The sequence below is a fragment of the Trichosurus vulpecula genome, chromosome 1 (assembly GCF_011100635.1).
Source record: "Trichosurus vulpecula isolate mTriVul1 chromosome 1, mTriVul1.pri, whole genome shotgun sequence".
In the NCBI taxonomy this organism is placed as follows: Eukaryota; Metazoa; Chordata; class Mammalia; order Diprotodontia; family Phalangeridae; genus Trichosurus; species Trichosurus vulpecula.
In genome coordinates, this window is record NC_050573.1 from 276,108,541 (window position 1) to 276,129,150 (window position 20,610).

Sequence of the window (20,610 nt, forward strand, 5' to 3'; positions counted from 1 at the left end):
AGACTTCCTACCTTAGTATGTTCCCTGCAGTTGCATTCCATATTTGTAAGCAGTAACTAATGTTCTTACTGCCTTTCCTCTTAGTCATTGTTGTGGGGAATGGGGCGGGGAGGGGGAGTTGTTAACCCATCTAATCTTTAGTAGTTTAAAAACATGTAAGTCTAGCCTACCTCATCTTCTTGTGTAATTCCTCTAAGCCCTGTTCGTATCTAAAATGAGATGATGTCCATGGATAGAAAATAGGAGTTTATATTGGTTCTACCATAATTTATTGAAGTATTCCATTTGCCAAAAATTTTGGATTGTAGAGGGTAGGCTAGACTTAACTCTACCCTCCACCCTTTCTGTTTCCTCCAAAAAGAGGAAAAAGATCCAGGATTCCATACAGACTCTAGTTCCTCTTGAAACAGGAAGACCTCCTGCTTCAGGTGGCAGAAGCCATCAAAAACATCTACTAGTGTTGATTTTTGCTTAACTAAAAAAAATTCTGTCAAAGGTTTGGGTTACTCTTTGTACTCTCTTTCTGATGGCTTTTGTACCAGAAGTAGAATTCAGATGTTTTGTTCCTACCAGGAAAAGAAAGGAAACACCAGACTCAAAGTTGCCCCTTTGGTTTGTATTACACAAGTAATCCCTTCCTAAATTGTCCCTTTGGTTTGAACTGGGCTATCCTTCATATGCTGTTAACTGTTGAGCCTGTCTGTCATAGGAATAACTGAGATGTAGAGAATATAAAATGGATAAACCAAAAAAAAAATTATGTGGGGCTTTGGAGCAGGCCCTGACTGATTAGAGGTAAGAGAAGGTAGCTCTGGATTGGTTAGATAGCCCATTCTAATAAAATCAAGACCTGACTTGCATCACTGAAACTGTCTGGCACAAAGTAGTTGTGATTTCACAATTTTAGAAGTAACCATTTGCTTCTTCCTTGAGAAAGAGGGTGGACTACTTCATGCAATAGTAACCTGCTTGCCTCCATGAGGGTGGTCTTCAGTAAAGTGTAACACCACAAGCTGGCCAGCAGGGGATGCTGTACTTGGGTAAACACAGTATAAGCCTGTGGGATTTGCCAGGTGGATTTTGTTGCAAAGGATAATGTCTTAGCCATTGTGAAAATCCAAATGGGATTTGATTACCTTGGAAAATCTGGTTCCTGGCATTCCAAGTGATTTTGACTGATCCCTTGGAAATCACTCCAAGAGCTTCAGTAAATAGGACACATTTCAAATCCTGAGGAAAGTTTCTGTTTTTTTGTTACAACTTATACACAGGTAAAAAGAAAAAAATAGTACAAAGTAGAGGAAGAAAAAAAGTGGTTTGCCCAAAGGGAGAGGGATTTCACCCACCCATACACACATACATACAACTACCACCTTTCTCAGAAACAAAAGTTGTATAATCTGAAAAACCTGACATTCCATATTGAAGGTTTATTGTAAGGTAGTAAAACCAGATTTTATATCTCGTTTATTCCTACAACTTCTGATGTGCTTCCAAAAATGGTATTAAGGCAGCAGCTGAGGAAATTTTATGAGATAATGAAGCAGAACAGTGACTGAAAGCCATCTGCTCAGTTGTTTACAAACTTGCTTCAATACTTCAGAGGCGATGGTGGAGTACGTGTCCAAACTTCACAAGCTGCACGAGGTAGAACTAAATGAAATGCGCCTGGGTTGGGCTGAGCTTGGTCCCTCTCTGTGCAGTGTAAGCGGTTGCCAGGCAGGCCTGTTGGAAGCCAGCAGAAAGCACCACACAGAGGTGATTATGTGCCACCATCTGTCACGCTTCAAGCCTACCATACAGCATGGCTAATCAGCCTTGGCAGGATGATGGATGAACAGCAGCAGCTGCCAAAAGCCACTGTTGGCAAACAGTCCTGAAGTTAAGAACTTTTCCCCCCCTCTGTCTTCCTCTCCAGGGTCCTGCTGCGTGTCCGCATGCTGTACTATCTAAGACAAGAAGTGATAGGGGACCAGGCAGATAAGATCTTAGAGGGTGCTGACTCAAGGTTAGTGCAAGTGCACATTTTTTTATGCCTTATTGTAGAGATTGGTGTAATCTGAAAACATTTTAAACATTGTGTTTAAGAACCTCCATAAGCTGCTATCAGTGACTTCTCTCTTTGTGAAACTTGAATGTGATTTTCTTAGTTTTGAGCTTGGGGGTATGGCAAGAATCTGGGTGAGCCTTGGTTTTTATTATGTGTGTGTTTAAATAATGTTCCTATGTGAGTTACTTTTAGTCACTCCTTTAAGTAGCTGATGATGGTTTGAAGGTAGCCTTTTAAACATGTTGCCACATAAGGTTTGTTTCTAGTAAAGGCAGACAGCAAAATGATTCACCTTGACCTCTGCTGGCTTCCTTTAGCCTTCACTTCACCACACTGCCCAGATCTCTCCACATAGATTCCATAAGGAAGGCTGTATGGGTGTACATATATTGTACATAAGGCATAACATTTTTTATTATAGTACTCACTTTAAGTGTAATTTAAGCTATTTTCTTTGCAGTGAAACAGATGTATGGATACCTGAAACTTTCCATGCTGAAGTTCCTACAGATTGGTGGGATAAGGAAGCAGATAAATCCCTCTTAATTGGAGTGTACAAACATGGTAAGTGAGGTTTCTCTTTGGGTATTTGAATACAACTTGACTGCATGGCTTTATCTGTATTTTAGAACTCTTCACACGCCTTCTTCCCGTCATAATATTAATGAACATAGTTCCAAAGGACTCTTGGCTTCTACCATTTTTCTGTATTAAAAGTCTAATTTGAGCTGTAAATATCAGATGCTGTTTTTAAATGTTTGTAGAATATTTGAGAAGAAAATATTTCTTTCTTGGCTGTAAATAAAACAAAACCATATTTGTTTTAATAATAGCCAAGTAGCACTATAGATCTCCATAAACTTTGCTTCCAGGACTGCTTCTCTTGCTAATTCTGCCAACCAGTGTCAAAGTGGACGGTGGGCTTAACCTCTGCTATTAATCTGTACAAGTGCCTCCTGGGCTTTGTTCCAAGCAATATTTCACAAATGTCAGTGCTGAGAACTCCCGGCTCCCTTGAGTGGGATGCAGCCTTGTTAACTTTGAAAGGCTGGGGATGTGGAGCTGGCAGGATATATACAGTGAGCGATTCCTGATTATAATCCCAATTCTCTGGAGGTCGCAGAGGTATTCTCAGCAGCCCAGCCTGACTAAAGGGGAGAATGATGGCTTATAAAACCTTTCATGATTACAGTTTGGCTTGGGGCTCTACAGCAGTTAGGAGCAGTGTGTTGTAGTACAAATCCTAATTGAATTGTGCTGTTCTGCCTATGTACAGCAGCCACGTTTTGTGAGCTCAGCTGAGGCAAGTCTAGCCTAAAAATCATTTCCCTGCCGCGCACTGTTGGGCTCTGCCATTTTCCATCTAGTCAACTTGGGCAGTAAAAAAGCAAATTGCAGTGTGTAAACCATAGAGGGAACAGCGTCATCTCTCTGACACGCGTCGTCCCAAACCTAAGAAGACAGGTCCTCAGGCCTTATGTAGAGGGGGGCTTGGGGGGGTGTGGGTCGGGTGACAGTACAAGTTCCAGCAGGACTGAAACTGTTCACAAAGGGGTGATGGGAGTGAAAAAGGAGTACCACTGTAGAGGCCATAAAGAGCCCATTAAGAAGCCTTTCAAATGTCCGACAAAATTAGACCTGGTTAAAAAGGGGGGGGGGGCAAAAAAATGTGCTTTCCTATTAGCATTGGTCTTATTTTTTGTAATATTCTTGAAAGTAACACTAACCCAAACAACCTTATTTAAGATGCTCATCCCTGGGATACTTTGTTTAAAAACAGATTTTTGTTTCCTTAAACTCAATATTGATAATAACCTTGATTCAGAAACAAAATATGCGTCATGTATCTGTGCCATGAATCTTTCTGTGACAAGGCCTTTTTTTGTTTCTGTTTTTGTTTGCTTCATCTGCGGGGTGGTGGTGATGATGGAAACAGGCTATGAGAAGTACAATTCTATGAGAGCTGACCCAGCACTGTGTTTTCTGGAACGGGTTGGCATGCCTGATGCCAAGGCCATAGCTGCTGAGCAAAGAGGAACAGACATGCTAGCAGATGGTGGTGATGGGTAAGAAGGATGTTTTAATATTTTAATAAACTTTATGTCAGTATCACATATATTGGCATGGTTCAATTTTTATATTTTTTGTTTACTATACAGAATCTAACTTGGGTGTTTAAATGACTGCCATTGATTTGGTCTGCATGGTGTTTAATGTTAAAATGGTAGTGAAAAGCAGACTTAAATATTTATTATCTCTTGAAGATAAATCTGGTCCCTACCAAATAATTCTTTTTTCACTATTTCATGGTCTAGTGCTATTTATTTTCCCTTTTAACATCAGGCCTCAGGTTCAAAGTAACACATAATAAATTGATTGTTGGGTGGGAAAGTAAAATTCACTTGTTTATTAATTTGATTTTATTTTTAAATTAAATTTTACATAGGGGAGAATTTGACCGAGAAGATGAAGACCCTGAATATAAACCAACCAGAACCCCATTTAAAGATGAAATAGATGTAAGAACTTGAGTATACTGATTCTCAATTCAACATTTATAACATATTTAGATTATTTTACACCCACAAAGCACTAGCTTTGGGGGCAAGGGTAGGGGGAAAGACCTTTCTCCTAAAAGCTAAGGACAAATAAAAATCTAAACAATTCACTTTTCTTCTCAAGGAATTTGCAAACTCACCTCCAGAGGAGAAGGAAGAATCCATGGACATACACACTACAGGTAATGCTATGTGAGAGTTGAAGAAAGGGAGTAAGTTCATACCAAATATTTGTGGTTCATGTTAATGCCAAAGATATTAGACACTTTGTCTTTTGGGGATATTTTGTTACTTTTTTAATGTTATTAAAAATCATTTTTTCTCATGCTGCTTGATCTTTCTCCCCCCCTGTAATTTAGCACTTTTAAGTTACCTGTAAATAATTGTTCTTTATGTTTGTTTTATGATTACACAGTGGGATTTATCTATAACAGAATGATTCAGGGTAATTTGGATTAAAAGAGTTAAGCTTTTGGATTTTTCTGCTGTCGGTAATAATTATCAAGCATCATTAGAAATGCAAGAACTATTGCCAAATATAGAGATTAAGTTTTACTATTGTATATAGTAAATATGACCTTTTGCCCAATATATAAAATCATTAAATTATCATGTGAATTTGTAGTCTTTTTGATTCATGAGCTTCCTTTGAAAAAGTATTGCTTAAGGAAGCACTTGTGATATAGAATGTAGGGTATAAAGTAAATTTATATATAGATATCTATAATCTATAATATCTATATAATTATATATAGATATGTGTGTATGTATATGTATATATATACACATTATATGTACACATATATATATATATACACACACGTTTGACAAATAACCATACATTTTTCTGAAGCAGTAATTTCATTTTTACACTTGACTAATTAACTCTACAGTAGTAATTATTCCAAATTTATATTTTTACATTTTTAGGGCACTGAGCCATCCTTTCTGCAATGTGGTCTGAATGCTAATAAGTCATCTTACTTTGTTGGGAATTGCGAAGAAGCAAGTAGGCATTTCAAAAATATTTTTTTCCACTCCTCTAGGCAAGCACAGTGAAAGTAATGCCGAGTTAGGCCAACTTTACTGGCCTAACACCTCAACCCTGACTACCCGTCTGCGCCGCCTCATTACTGCCTATCAGCGCAGCTATAAAAGGCAACAAATGAGGCAAGAGGCACTAATGAAGACTGACCGACGAAGGCGTCGTCCTCGGGAGGAAGTGAGAGCCCTGGAAGCAGAAAGAGAAGCTATTATATCTGAAAAACGTCAAAAGTGAGTTCTTTTTTTCAGTTTTATTCAGTTCCTCCCACATGCTTTTCCACTGTGTTCCCCTCCCCTTTTGGGGGGGGGCACTTGTAACCCATAGAAATCACCATCAAGGATAATATTTATGGGAAAATTTGAAAAACCAAAGCACTTTAGTTTCTGTTTGTCCTTTGAATATTTCGTTGCTAAGTTTATGAAGGGCAGGGGATGGGGGAGACTACCAGTCAACTTTAATCTCTTTTATTCAGGTACTATTCAAGATAATATCTTTCCTTTTCCAATAGATGGACAAGAAGAGAAGAGGCAGATTTTTACCGTGTAGTTTCTACTTTTGGAATTATTTTTGATCCAATGAAACAGCAGTTTGACTGGAACCAATTCCGAGCCTTTGCTAGACTTGACAAAAAGTCTGATGAGAGTTTGGAGAAATATTTCAACTGTTTTGTAGCCATGTGTAGGCGAGTATGCCGAATGCCAGCAAAGCCAGATGATGGTAGGTATATTGATAAATAAAAATGATTATTCAATGATAAATAAGGAACTGAAAGCAAATAAATAAAAAATTCGGTCATGTGTTATTTAGTTGCAGTTTAGAAGCTAGTTCTTTTGTTTTACCAAGATAAATAGAGTTGCTTTTGTGTTGTAGAACCACCTGACCTCTCTTCCATGATTGAGCCCATCACCGAAGAACGTGCCTCTAGAACTTTATACCGCATAGAACTGTTAAGGAAAATACGAGAACAAGTTCTTCATCACCCTCAGCTGGGAGAGAGGCTAAAACTCTGCCAGCCAAGCTTGGATTTGCCAGAGTGGTGGGAATGTGGTAAACATGACAAAGATCTATTGGTTGGTGCTGCTAAACATGGAGTCAGTAGGACAGATTATCATATCTTGAATGATCCTGAATTGTCCTTCTTAGATGCCCATAAAAACTTTGCTCAAAATAGAGGGACAGGTAGTGTATCTTCCTTAAACCCACTGGCTACTGGATTCAGTCAGACTCCTCCAGTCATCTCATCAACCCACGTTCAAGATGAAAAGGCTACAGAACCAGCCGAAGTGAAAGTGGAGGAGTCTGAGCATTCAGTGGCCAAAGAAAAACCTGAGGCTGAGGAGGAGGAAGCTGATGCTGGAGAAAAAGACATTAAGCAGGAATGTGAGGCTGAGACATCTTCTGTTAAAAGTGAAACAAAGGATATCGAAATTAGTGCAGATGCAGACCCAAAGTCTATTTCAGAAAAAGGTTCTGAAGAAGATGAAGAAGAAAAGTTAGATGATGATGATAAATCAGAAGAGTCTTCCCAACCTGAAGGTAAAGCCTACACACCTAGTTCTATGTTCTAGTTATCAACAACTTTCTCTAAAACATACTATATAACAAAATCATGCTAAACTTTGGCCTACGAAGTTCTCTACAGCATACAATGCAGAATTTCCTCTAAGAAGGGATTCCATTCCCAGATTTCTATCAGGTACTAAAAGTTATTCATTAGTTTTGATATATTATCCTGGTGCATAAACATGACACATTTAATACATTCTAAACCCTAAAGGAATGGGTTTAGACAAATTTGTAATATTTAATGGTTTAGTGACAAGAAGTTGCATTTATAGTTATTTTGAATCAGGCATAATTAACATGCCACTAAATGAACTGTTCCTCTTGAATTGGAGGATGAGGAGAGGTTGTTGAGGAAGAATTTTTAATTAGTAGTAGACGTCTTACCCAGTATACTGTCATCACTCAGTTTCTTCACTGTTTCTCTCTTTAGGTAAAAGGGATAGAATCAGGGCACATGAGAAATTTCCTCTAGAAAGTATCTTTTTGGTGTTTGATTACTGTGGACTACTCAAAGTAGAAATAAAGTACAAAATCATCCATTTCAGCCATAGCTGTCACTTCTAGTGAGCAATTGTTAGAAAATTACCCTTTCTTCTCTAACTTAATTCTGGTTCTACCTGAGTTTCAGTTACAGGGACAATCCTGTTTGTGGTTAATGCATATCAACTCTTCCTTCTCAGCAGGAACTGCTTCTCAAGGGAAGAATTTTGATGAAGAAAGCAATGCATCCATGAGCACGGCCCGGGATGAGACCCGGGATGGATTTTACATGGAGGATGGAGATCCTTCTGTAGCCCAGCTCCTTCATGAAAGAACTTTCACCTTTTCTTTTTGGCCTAAGGTTGGTGCTTCATCATTTCTTTTTGATCAAAATATATGGGGTGGGGGATCCTTTCCCAAATTGTTTCCTTTTGTTTTTTCCCCCAAATAATTATAGAACTTATACTTTCATACACAAAATGTGTAGGTGATATCTTTTTGTCAAAGATTCTTGAAAATACCAATGAAAAAAGTTTTTAGAAGGCTACCCAATGGGAATGGTGACAAGCCAGGGAGTGATTAGGGAGTGGTAAGCTGTAGAATGTGGTTATGACTTTAGTGTAGTAAGGTTCTTCTTTGATTAGATGTCATGGTTTACTAACTTGTATTGTTTCCTTGTTGTCTATAAATTATCGTGTCAACAGAATCACACTCTCCTGGAAGGAAGAAATTTATGAACCTGAATTATGGATTTTATCTGCAAAAGAGTTTCAGTATTAAGATCAAACTTTAGAATTTTAGAAGATTAAATTCTGTGTAGAGAGATTTCAATTTCAAACATATAATGTTAAATATAATTTTCTTCAAAGAAAAACAAGTTTTGTAGGTAAAATTTTGTTGTATGGAAAGCTATTCACAGTACAATGACAGTAGCGGAAGGAAAGACAGATTTGGGGTTAGAGGACCTGGTTCACTTCCTGCTTCTACCTCTTATTATCTGCGTGACCTTGGACCAATCACCTAATCTCTCTGGGCCTCAGTTTCTTCATCTGTAAAATTAGGAGGTTGGACTATATGTATGACCTGAGGTTCTTTCTGGCTCTGAGTCTGTGTTCTCTGTGCCTATGAATTGTTAACAAGGAGATGTTATATAAACTTAGGGAAATTAGTTTTCTTGCTGAATATAGTAATTTTGTCATAAATCCATTTTCAAATTGGTTCTGTTTTGAAGAGTGAAAAAATAGAGGTAGGAATATTTCTAATCATCATAAATAGGGCCATCTGGTTTAAAGCAAAATAAAACAAAAAACTTGCTTTAATAGGCTTATTTCAAGGGGAAAACAGGTCATCTGCTGCAGCTACCAAGATCACTGGTAGATTATTCCTGCCAATCAGGAAGTTAAAGGATGACCTTATATCCTAATCATCAGTAATCATTGCTTAAGTTGAGGGAACAGAGGGATGCTGAAAAAATGATTTTTTTTTCACTTCAAGATTGTTCTCTCAAAGGAATTCTTTTCCTTTCCTGTCTGCTTAGTTCCTGCAGAAATTTCATCTGCTTTATTGGATACAGAAAGGAGCTTCAGAGATGATTTGAAGGGTTCATAGTAACAAGCATTTTTAATCTGTGGAAACTCAGCCCAAGTAGACTAAAAGCTGTAATTAGAAATTTTTAATGTACACGCTTCAATGAAATTTGAAGTGATAATGGGTGTGGAATGCAAATTGACATTCATTAGGTGTCTCTAGGTTGATGCCCATTTCATAATACTGAACTTTATTAATAGTGACGCTAATGAGGAACAACTTCCTGGTATAGACTTTTAGATCCAGCCTGTTGGATGTGAAGGTGCCAGAACTTCAAGATGCAAAACACAGATGTTCAATGTTTGTCCTGATGACTTAAAGAACTGTATTTCTAACTACTTATGAAGTTGTCAGCTTTGCAGATATGAATGGAAATCTACATTTGAAGAGTTAAAACAAATTTTTTTTGAGGAGGTGGTTTTGTGTGTCTTCTGTTTAAAATGGTCTGTTCATGTGTGAAAAACAGAATTCTCTGTCCTAGGGCTACCTGAGGACTTAATCCATAACAAGGCAGTCTTTCTAGATTCACTAACCTACTTTAAACATTTTTCTTTATTCTTTGAATGATTACCAAATACTTCCATATCATTGTTCTTAACTAGAATAAGACTCAAAGTTTTCTCTGTGCCAACATTTCATTATGTCTTTTCTCCTTTGTATAGGATCGTGTAATGATAAACCGATTAGATAACATCTGCGAAGCAGTGTTGAAAGGGAAGTGGCCAGTAAACAGACGCCAGATGTTTGATTTCCAGGGACTTATGCCTGGTTATGCATCAACAGCTGTGGACAGCCCCTTACAGAAAAGGACCTTTACAGAGCTTTCAATGATTGGGCAAGCTAGCATCAGTGGTAGTGAGGATATCGCAGCTTCTCCCCAGTTGTCAAAGGCAAGTTAGAGTGATTTTATTTATTTAATATAAAATTAATTCTATGTCTTTTTAAAAACTGAAAACATTTATGCTTATTTGATCCCTTTTAGAATAAAAGGGGCTATCACACAGGTAGACTTCTTCCAAATGCTGTGGTTTTTATTCGTAATAGGTTAATTTACTTCCTTTATTTTATTTTTATTTATTTATTTAAGCCAGTCAGTAAACCAGATATAGCTTTACTTCTTTACAACTCCCCATCTTCATTTTTCACTAGGAAGATGCACTCAACCTATCAGTCCCTCGTCAGAGGAGGAGGAGGAGGAGAAAAATAGAGATTGAGGCTGAAAGAGCTGCCAAGCGGCGGAATCTCATGGAGATGGTGGCTCAGCTGCGGGAGTCTCAGGTGGTCTCAGAAAATGGACAAGAAAAAGTTGTAGATTTATCAAAGGCCTCTCGAGAGGCAGCAAGTTCTACCTCAAATTTCTCATCTGTTACTTCAAAGTTTATCTTGCCTAATGTCTCCACACCTGTGTCTGATGCCTTTAAAACTCAAATGGAACTGCTACAGGCAGGTCTCTCACGCACACCCACAAGGCATCTGCTTAATGGCTCCTTAATCGATGGAGAACCTCCCATGAAGAGGAGGCGAGGAAGGAGGAAAAATGTAGAAGGGCTTGATCTGCTTTTCATGAGCAACAAACGGACATCATTGAGTGTAGTAAGTCCAGTAGCTAGTTTTCATTCGGTGTGCACTCCTGTTTCTGTATCTGATTGAATTCATCTCAATTAAGGATATCAAATCTAGCTTATACCATTCAAGAAATAGGTGAGATTTGGGGTTAACAGAGTAGTATCTGACAAAGGTGGCTTGTAGGTGTCCCAACTTGTGCAAGGATCTGCTTCCTTTTCTTTATGTGTTTATTCACTCTGACTTAGTTTAGAAGTTACTCCTCCTTTGGTTATGATCTGTTGATTACTGCTGAAAAAGCTTGGTTTCATTAGCCAAAAAAAATGTTAGCACAGATTTATTAAGCTGTAGTAAGCTTGATTTTATGGAAAAATTTGTTTGGGGTCAGCCTTTGATTACATAAATGTACTATTTTTTTTTCTGGCCAGGAAAATTGTGGTGAGTTCACAGCTTCTAATTGTGTTTTTCTCCTTGGCCTAAGATCACTAGATTTTTTAACTTGAACTGATTGAAAATCACTATTATTTTAGTCCAATTATCACTTATGAAATAATTTTAAAAGAACTTATAATATGTCAGTGCAATACATTTATCCTTTCCTCTAATTTACCACCATAATTCATCAAAAAGATTGGCCATTTCTTATCATTGAAAGATTTCAGATATACTCCTTCAAGAGGACTCTGCCATTTCTAGCCTCAAAATTGGGTGTTGAATTTATGGCATAGTATAGATTATCCTAATTGAAACCCAAATCTGTAAGCTGGCACTAGAATCAATTCAGTATAGGCTTCTTTAGACTGTAGATGTCTATGTCTTTGAGACAGCCAGAATTGAAGTGCCTTTTAAAAGATAAGGCTCAAGGAAAACTATTCTCCCCACCCCCAACATTTGCGTTCTCCTTGATGCTACCTTTTTTTGCCTATCTTATAATTCTAGAACTTAGAAAAAATTTTTATGCAGATGGGATGAGAAAAAGCAAGACTGATTTCTTAGCATCATATTTTTAGAACTGGAATGAACCTTAGATCAAGTCCAAAGCCCTCATTCTACTGATGAGGTGATGAGGTGATGAGGTGACTTGCCTAGGTAATAAGGGTCAGGGGTAGAATTTGAATCAGCTTTCTTCTGTAGAGTGAGGGTGTTGGCCTAGGTGAATTCCAAAGTCCCTTTCTATTAGGTGTCAAAAGTTTCAAAGTCTCCCCTCCAAGTCCAACACTTTCCAACGCATCACACTACCTCTCCAGTCATATAGTACAATGTTTTGTTAGGTATGCAGAGTGCTCTGAAAATAGTGACTCCATAAGTAACTCCCAGTATGTGAATGCCCTCCACCAAAGTAGGTGGAGTAACTTACCTATGAGTTAGTAAATGAATCCTTGGGTATTGCCTGAGGCACATAGAAATTAAGGGAGTTGCCCAGGGTCACACAACTAGTAAATATCAGGTGGCATTTCAACCCAAGTCTTTCTGATTCCAAACCCAGCATTCTATCCATTACCACACTCCCGCTATAGTGTAAACAGTAGGCACTTAATAAGGGTTTATTTAACAGAATGTTGAAAAATAGCAATTTTGCTATAATTTGGTGTGTCCTACCTAAAATGGCAATTGTATCAGGCATGTCATCTTCAGACGTCATGCTATCACTAATGTTCTGCCTTCCTTCTTGAAACTGTACACCATTTTAGCATATCTTGTTGACTAAAGCAATCTTCATAAATTTTGACAAGTTCATAATGACAAATTTATGTTGTAGAAGCTATTAACTTTTCATTTAGAAATTTGAATCATAGTACATACTTTGCCAGGGAACTTGTGACTAGAAGAGGAACAATTTTTAATTAAGGATACACCAAGTTGCAGAGAGTTAGAGCTCCTCCACTTCACAGTGTTGCTCCATGTACCCAATGAATGTTATGCCAGCAAAGCAGTACTTTGTGCAGTGCACCAAGGATTAACCTTGCAAACTTAATTTTTTTAGCAAACCTCATAATTCCTCTTGATGACTTTGTCCATGACCCCAAAAAGAGCCGGATAATCTCCACCATTTTCACAAGGGAGTTACGTAGTTAAGAACTATTTCCTCATTTGGTTTATATGGGTCTCAGACAAAAAGTGTCTTGGTTAGAATTTCAAAGGTACCAGGGAATGGTAGGACGAAAAAGTATGAAAATTCTAACTGCATTATAAACAAGTGAAGCATTGTCAGTAATTGCCATTTCATATATGGAATTAAAAAATAAATCGTCCAACTCATTTGAAAGTTAACATTTTTGAAAAATCTTTTATCTCATTTAGGCGTGAAGTCTCATGACGCTAGGGGTGACATTCTCCTGGGATACAGTGCAATGTTGGAATGTTTTAGTTAAAAGTGAGAATTAAAAGAATTGTGGAATTGTTATCTTTCTACAGGAGGATGCTGAGGTGACCAAAGCTTTTGAAGAAGATATAGAGACCCCACCAACGAGGAACATTCCGTCTCCTGGACAACTGGACCCAGATACTCGCATCCCAGTCATAAACCTAGAAGATGGGACCAGATTGGTTGGGGAAGATGCCCCTAAAAACAAGGATTTGGTTGAATGGCTTAAACTGCATCCTACCTACACTGTTGATATGCCAAGTTATGTACCAGTAAGTATCATAGAGTCACTGAGTTGGAAGAGACCTTAGAGAAGGGGTTCTTCACCTTTTTTGTATGTCATGGACCCCCTTTGACAATCAGGTGAAGCCTCTGGTTCTCTTCTCAAAATATTTTTAAATAATCAGAGAAAATGCTAAATTTCGGTCAGAGATTAGTAAAAACAAAAATGTAATTCTTGTCCCATCCAAGTTCATAGACTTCCAGAAATCAATAGACTCCCAGATTAAGAACCCCTTCTTCAGAGGCTGGCTAGTCCAACCACCCACACAGTGCAGAATCTCTTCTACAACCTCCTTAACAGATGTTCATCCAGCCTTTTTGATTGGAATGCTTCAGTCTGAAAACTATACCGTTAATGTAGTCTAATATTGTGTGAGCTTTGTTGGCAGCTCTTTTACATGGCTGTCTCAGTAATTACAATTGTGCTTGACTAAAAATCCTAGACCTTTTTTTTTTTTTAGTAAGTTACTATTAAATCAGGTCTGTCTCATCCTAGACACATGCAACTAATTTTTTTTTTAACTTGCCCATTTGTTCCAGTTAAATTTCATCTTTTTTGGTTTCAGTCGTGTTCCAGATAGTTTTGATTAGCCTAACCGTAGTATTAGTTGTTGTTCTCTCACTTCTTGTTATCCACACCAATTTGCATATCTGAATCAGGAGTAAAAGTTAGTATGGTATTGTTTTACAATTATAGCTTATAATAGCATGACTTGATTAAAAGTTTAATATTTAATTCATTGAAAATCATATCATTGCGATGCAATAATAAGAATCCAGGAGACTATTAACCATACTATGTATTCATATACACACATATACGTGTACTTACATATATTCACACGCATATATACATACTTATACATTCTCACCTTATACACTTAATTTACTGCATTATTGTACATGAGAAATAGCATGCACATGTGGGCACACACACATAGAGGCAGACTATATATTAAATGTTCCAAATGCTTTACTGAAAATTGAAAATGGCTAATTAGTTATTTTCTTGAGTACAATAGAGGGGCTAAACAGCAACTGTTTTTTCCTTTTTCCTCAAAGAAGAGTGCGGATGTTCTGTTTTCCCCATTTCAAAAACCGAAACAGAAACGACATAGATGTCGAAACCCTAACAAATTGGATATCAACACCTTGACAGGAGAAGAAAGGGTACCTGTTGTAAATAAACGAAATGGAAAGAAGGTAAAGCTTTTTATAAGAAAAATCTATCAGCAGTTCTTATTTCAAAAAGGTAGTTTTTCCTAGTAATTTATTTCTTTGTAGGAAAAACCATTTAAAAAAGACTGTATGTATGTAAAGTATGTCTATAGTTTAAAATAGTTTTTTTTAATGTCTTTAATCAGATGGGTGGGGCTATGGCTCCTCCAATGAAGGACTTGCCCAGGTGGTTAGAGGAAAATCCTGAGTTTGCTGTGGCTCCTGATTGGACTGATATAGTAAAGCAGTCTGTAAGTATGAACTCAAGTGTATATGTGTGCATCTATATGTATATTCTTAAAACCTGACCCAAAATAGTGTGTGTTGCTGTCTGTAGGCCAAAGAAGACTCAGGTGTTTTTAGAAATCTTTTACCATGTTGCCTATTCAAACAGATTTTTAAACTAAGGGAACTGACACTGTGAATCAGATTTGACCACAGATACAACAGTAGTGGCTTAATTTTTTCAGTTTTAGTTGCAAGGAACATTAAAATCTTTGCATTGGATTTCAGAAAGAAAAAATTATCAGGTAATAGACAATCAGCCCCATGTGGAAGTCATTTAGAGGAAGGCTGTTCAAAGCTCTCTTCCAGCCAGACAGGGATATAGTTATCCTGTTTTAACTGGAAACCCTTTTTGTTCTCTTTCTTAGATCATTAATGTGAATTTGGGGGGCTCTGCACATAAATGGGCTGATCTACACTGCTTCATAACGTATGCATCAATTTAGCATAGTTCAATAGAGGGATATAGGATGGAAGATAAAATAGTTGCCATCATAAAATATATTGAACTTAGTTGGTAATATTTGCTAGTTTATCTCCATTCAGAATACTAGATTTTGATACATGAGGGTCCAGGTGAGTCTTAATCTGACCCCCTCACTCCCAGCGGGCCTTCCTTCTTGAAATGACTTTGTATTCATGTTTGTGTTGATGTTATTATCCTCTTAATAGAATGTAAACTCCTTGAGAACAAGGACTGTTTTGTTCTGTCTTCATATCCCTAGAGCCCAATACACAACCTCATGTGGTGATACATGGATAATAAATATTTGTTGAGTTGAATTGAATTTTAGCATTTTAAATCTAGTGTCCACTTGGAAAATGAGCTCAGCAGATGAGCCTAACAAAAATAAAGGAAGATTTAGAATGTTTTACTTGTTTTAGATTCTTCCATTCAGAATGTTAAGTGCTGCAATGAAATAAACCATTGCTGTCTCATACATAAAAGATGCTGATAGCTTTGATCATGTTTCACCTCTCCTTTCTAGGGTTTTGTTCCAGAGTCCATGTTTGACCGTCTCCTCACAGGGCCTGTTGTGAGGGAAGAGGGGGCGAGTAGAAGAGGGAGAAGGCCAAAAAGTGAAATTGCCAAAGCAGCTGCGGCTGCTGCTGCGGCCGCCTCCACTTCGGGCATCAACCCGCTGCTGATGAACAGCCTGTTTGCTGGGATGGATCTCACGAGCCTTCAGAGCCTACAGAATCTACAGTCTCTGCAACTGGCAGGTCTCATGGGCTTTCCTCCAGGACTTGCAACAGCTGCTGCTGCTGCTGCTGCTGCTGGAGGCGATTCTAAGAATCCTGCTGCCATGCTCCCTCTGGTGTTGCCAGGGATGGCAGGATTGCCCAACATGTTTGGACTTGGTGGGCTGTTAAATAACCCGCTCTCAGCTGCTACTGGAAACACCACTACTGCTTCCAGTCAAGGAGAGCCTGAGGATGGCACTTCAAAAGTAGAAGAGAAGGGGAATGAGAATGAAGAAGAGAACAAAGACTCTGAGAAAAGCACAGATACTGTTTCTGCTACTGACTCTGCAAATGGATCTGTCAGTGCTGCTACTGCCACAGCTGGATTGCCCTCAAACCCTCTAGCCTTCAATCCTTTCCTACTGTCCACCATGGCTCCAGGCCTATTCTACCCATCTATGTTTCTACCTCCAGGACTGGGAGGATTGACACTGCCTGGTTTCCCAGCATTAGCAGGACTTCAGAATGCAGTGGGTTCCAGTGATGACAAGGCTGCTGAAAAAGCTGAGGGAGTTCCCTTCAAAGATGAAGAACACCTAGAAGGCAGCGATGCTGAGGAGAGCCTAGAAAAGACTGCAGATTCCTCCATTTTAGAAGATGAAATAGCACAGGGTGAAGAACTAGACTCACTTGATGGGGGGGATGAAATAGAAAACAATGAAAATGATGAATAACCAGTACCAGTTACAGTTAAAGTGTTTAAAACTTTTGACAAGTGGTAGTCCTACTGTTTACACTCACAGTTAATGTTCATACCTAGTTTTTATAAGCTGTTCTGTAACATAGTGTAGCAAAAAAAAAAGTCTAAGTCATGTTATACAGATGTGTCAAAAGGTATCTCGGTCATTAAGTATTGTGCAGTGCATTATTTATTATCCCTAGGAGAGATGAAATTTGAGAGGTGATCATGTCTTTTTAAGGAAACTTACATAATGCTCTGCTTTTTTTTTTCTTTTGGTACCATTGGTATTATAAAAGCAGCAATTTGTAACAGAGTGGCACTAATAGAAGGAAGTGCTGCTTAAAGGAAGTATGAAGTTATATATTTAATTTTTTAATTTTAATTTTTTTTTTTGCTGTGAAGGTCAAGATGAAATTTACCATACATATCGTATTTGCTCATTATTTTTGACTGTATGGGAGTTCCCACACTTGCTCACACACACACACACACACACACACACACTCACACACTCTGACAATCTCCAAGATAGTGTGAATGTCTCTGTCTTGAGACACAGCAATAATAAGGCAGCTGTTGAATGTGAAGAGTACCTTTTGGAAATTAACCCACTGAGAAGGTTCTTACAGGATAAAACTACAGTTCAATTATCTCATGATCTTGTAATGCACTGGTATAAACAAAAAAAAAAGAAAGAAAAAGAGAGAGAATCAGGTACCTTTTTTTAAATTAAAGGACTTTGTTACTTTAGCCACAAAGCTAAACAGCATTACCTCAACTCTAAACTAGCCTTGAAGTTTACAGACATGACTTTGTAAATGTATTGTTTTTCTTTGTTGTGATGTCCTTTTATTTTTTCTTTGAAAACTGCTATCATGTAAGATAAGATGTAAATTGCTGCCAACTGTAGTAATGATACTTTTAATAAAAGTGACCCATGATATGCAGAGATGTAATTATAGAATGTAGTGTTTAGGGAAATCACAACTGGTGTTCACTCTATTTTTTGTATTTGCAATAGATGCCAATACAGCATTCTGGCTTTTGTACGGTTTCTTGATATATCCTCTTATACTAGATTAGCTGTTAGTAATACTCTGAACTGATTGTCTTTGAGACCAGACAGGAAGAAAAATCTTGAATTACCTTCACTCTAGCTAACTCTCCAGAAATGCACACAAAACCCCCTGCATTACCCCCTCGAAAGGGCATCAGAGACTGAGAATACTTAAAAATGTGTTCAGCATGTGATAATATGGTACACTAAAGAACAAAAGGGCAAAAGAAAAATGAAGCTTTAATAGGCACAATATCTAGGTCATTTATCCTTGGTTAATGGGTAGAAAAACACAATGCTGTAGTGTCAGCAAGGGACACAAAGGCTCTGTGGTATCCTGTAGACCAGTGCTTGTGATGCCAGAAACCAGTGTGTCAAACAACCTACATGAAACTAAATCTGACCCACTTTAAAAAAAAAGCCTTTTCTAGAGAGTTACCGATTTGTACCCTTTGGTGACCTTTGATATTTGAGATAATGTATCATCTGAGAACTACTGTTTTCAATCTTCTGTGTCACCTGGACAAATACAACTATAAAAGCAAGAGAGCAGGAAGAAAGAAGTGGGCTAGGCAGTTGTTTTTGTTTATATATTTTCTTTATGGTACCAGAAGAATTCAGTTTACAACTAGACATGCAACTTTAGTGACACCAAGTTGAACATCTCACACACACACACATACACACACACACACACACACACTCACATTATACCCAAAGTTCCAGAAAGAGGGACAGTTTTGAATCTTCACATAATAATGATGCTGTTGCTTTTCCCCCTTAAAAGTAACTTAAATAATATATGGCATGTATTGGAAGAAGTGCCCGAAAGGGCACATCTTCTGAAAGGGAGTTCTCTGCACGTAGAAAATAAAAAAATAAGAAGTGAATAAAATGTGTAAGGAGGAGAATAGCATACAAATGAATTGTTAAGTCTATATAGTACAGTAACTAGAGAACTTTTTAGGTCTTGAATAAGTCAAGCAAGAATTTGAAATTACTGAAATAAGCTAGAAAGGGAAATTTTTTATATCTTTTTATTATGGACAAGGTTGTTTTTTTTTATAAGTAGAATATACAATGTATATGTATCCATCCATATTGGAAGATAAATGTCATGAATAGTTATGACCTTCAGCATCAGTTTTTAGCTACAGTCCAGGTAGAGTAGTGTGATAGGCCAACTGTTGACCATCACAGCATAGCCTACAGGACACATTTGTTTAAACTTTGAAGTTACTTAAAATTCTATATTGAAAAGTGTAACTGCATATTTGCTCTCTAAGAGAGCTTCAAGGTTAAAGATCTAGGTGTCTGCCTACTTAGGAGATGTTTTTAGTTCAATTAGAGTCACAGATCTATACAAGGAGGGATTTTAGAAACCATTTAATTCAACCCCCTCATTTTATAGATGAGGAAACTCAGACCTGGGGAGGCTAAGTGAATTGCCCAAGGTCACACAGGTGACACATGGCAGATCTGGGATTTGAACTCAGCCCAAGTTAATCAACCTTCCACTATGGTCACTGAGAATGAGACAGTTCCCAGCAAGAAATGAAGTATTGAAAGATGATCCTGTAGGACAGGGATGCTTCTGTTTCTACATTTGTCTTCACTCACTGGGGAAGCAGAAAGTGTGTTAGATTTGGAGTTAAGAATAGTACCTGGTTTCAAATCCAAATTCTGCCATTTTTCTCTCTGACCTTTGGCTTGTTACTTAAATTCTTTGGGACCTCTTTCCTCATCTGTCAAATAGAATGTTGGTGTGGATGTTGTTTAAGCTCCCTTTTAGCTCAGAGTCATAAGATCATAGATTTATGCTAAAGAGTTTTTTATACTACATGTACTAGAGATGTGTTTTAATCCTTCTTTAGCATCTGTATTATTTTATCCAAGGACATGTTAAGATTGTGCACTTACTAATATGTTTTTAGTAAAGGAAAAGAAAAGATCCTTTGTATCTTTTGGTTTGTTTTAGTGAGAGTGAGACGACCAGAAAAAGCTTACAAGTAAGAAAAAGATAGAATATTTGAGAGGAGATCATAGATTTAGAGGAGGAAGGGACCTTAGACATCATCCAGTCCTTCCCTCATTTTACACATGAAGAAACTGAGGGTGAAAGAGTTTACGTGATTTGTCCCAGTCACATAGCCATTAAGGACCAGAGGCAAGGCTTGAATTTAGATCTTCCTCATGCTAAGCACAGCACTCTAATCACTGTAGTGCCTCACCGTCTAGAAAAAGAAAATACTGAAATAGTCCCTGATAGCAATTCCCATCCACCACTTAATTTTGGTATTTAATTTTGGTACATCAAGTGAATTAGTAGTTTCCCCTCTCCACCCAACGTTCAAAAACATATTTTACTATATTTCTATTCAAATATTTGTGGTAGTACCAGTAAAAGATATTCTCAGTAATTAAAAACAAAAACCCATTGCCGTTGATGCTAATGTTTTTTTTTTTTACTATGTCCCCATTACATAAGCAAGCTTTTCAAAGTGATGAAGGGTTTTTTTTTATTGCAGAGAAGCTCTACAAATTACTTTTTATGAATGAAGTTGGAAATGAACTGCCAATTACTATAAATTCTGTAGCAAAACAATTTAAATTACTAAGGTACTAAA

At 37.6% G+C, this 20,610-nt stretch overlaps 1 protein-coding gene across 1 annotated transcript in view; it reads left to right on the forward strand.

The window, feature by feature from the left end:
• The window catches only part of CHD7 (chromodomain helicase DNA binding protein 7), a 158,927-nt gene extending 140,966 nt beyond the window's left edge, over window positions 1-17,961 (forward strand). Inside the window, exons 23-37 of the mRNA XM_036757487.1 lie at window positions 1,919-2,008; window positions 2,511-2,614; window positions 3,987-4,116; window positions 4,497-4,569; window positions 4,733-4,790; window positions 5,655-5,883; window positions 6,162-6,370; window positions 6,524-7,189; window positions 7,900-8,060; window positions 9,949-10,176; window positions 10,436-10,879; window positions 13,265-13,486; window positions 14,559-14,699; window positions 14,861-14,965; window positions 15,989-17,961. Of these exons, the coding sequence (XP_036613382.1) occupies window positions 1,919-2,008; window positions 2,511-2,614; window positions 3,987-4,116; window positions 4,497-4,569; window positions 4,733-4,790; window positions 5,655-5,883; window positions 6,162-6,370; window positions 6,524-7,189; window positions 7,900-8,060; window positions 9,949-10,176; window positions 10,436-10,879; window positions 13,265-13,486; window positions 14,559-14,699; window positions 14,861-14,965; window positions 15,989-16,918 (3,790 nt within the window). The 3' untranslated portion in view covers window positions 16,919-17,961. The remainder of the gene's footprint in view (window positions 1-1,918; window positions 2,009-2,510; window positions 2,615-3,986; window positions 4,117-4,496; window positions 4,570-4,732; window positions 4,791-5,654; window positions 5,884-6,161; window positions 6,371-6,523; window positions 7,190-7,899; window positions 8,061-9,948; window positions 10,177-10,435; window positions 10,880-13,264; window positions 13,487-14,558; window positions 14,700-14,860; window positions 14,966-15,988) is intronic.
• Window positions 17,962-20,610: the final 2,649 nt, after the last annotated feature.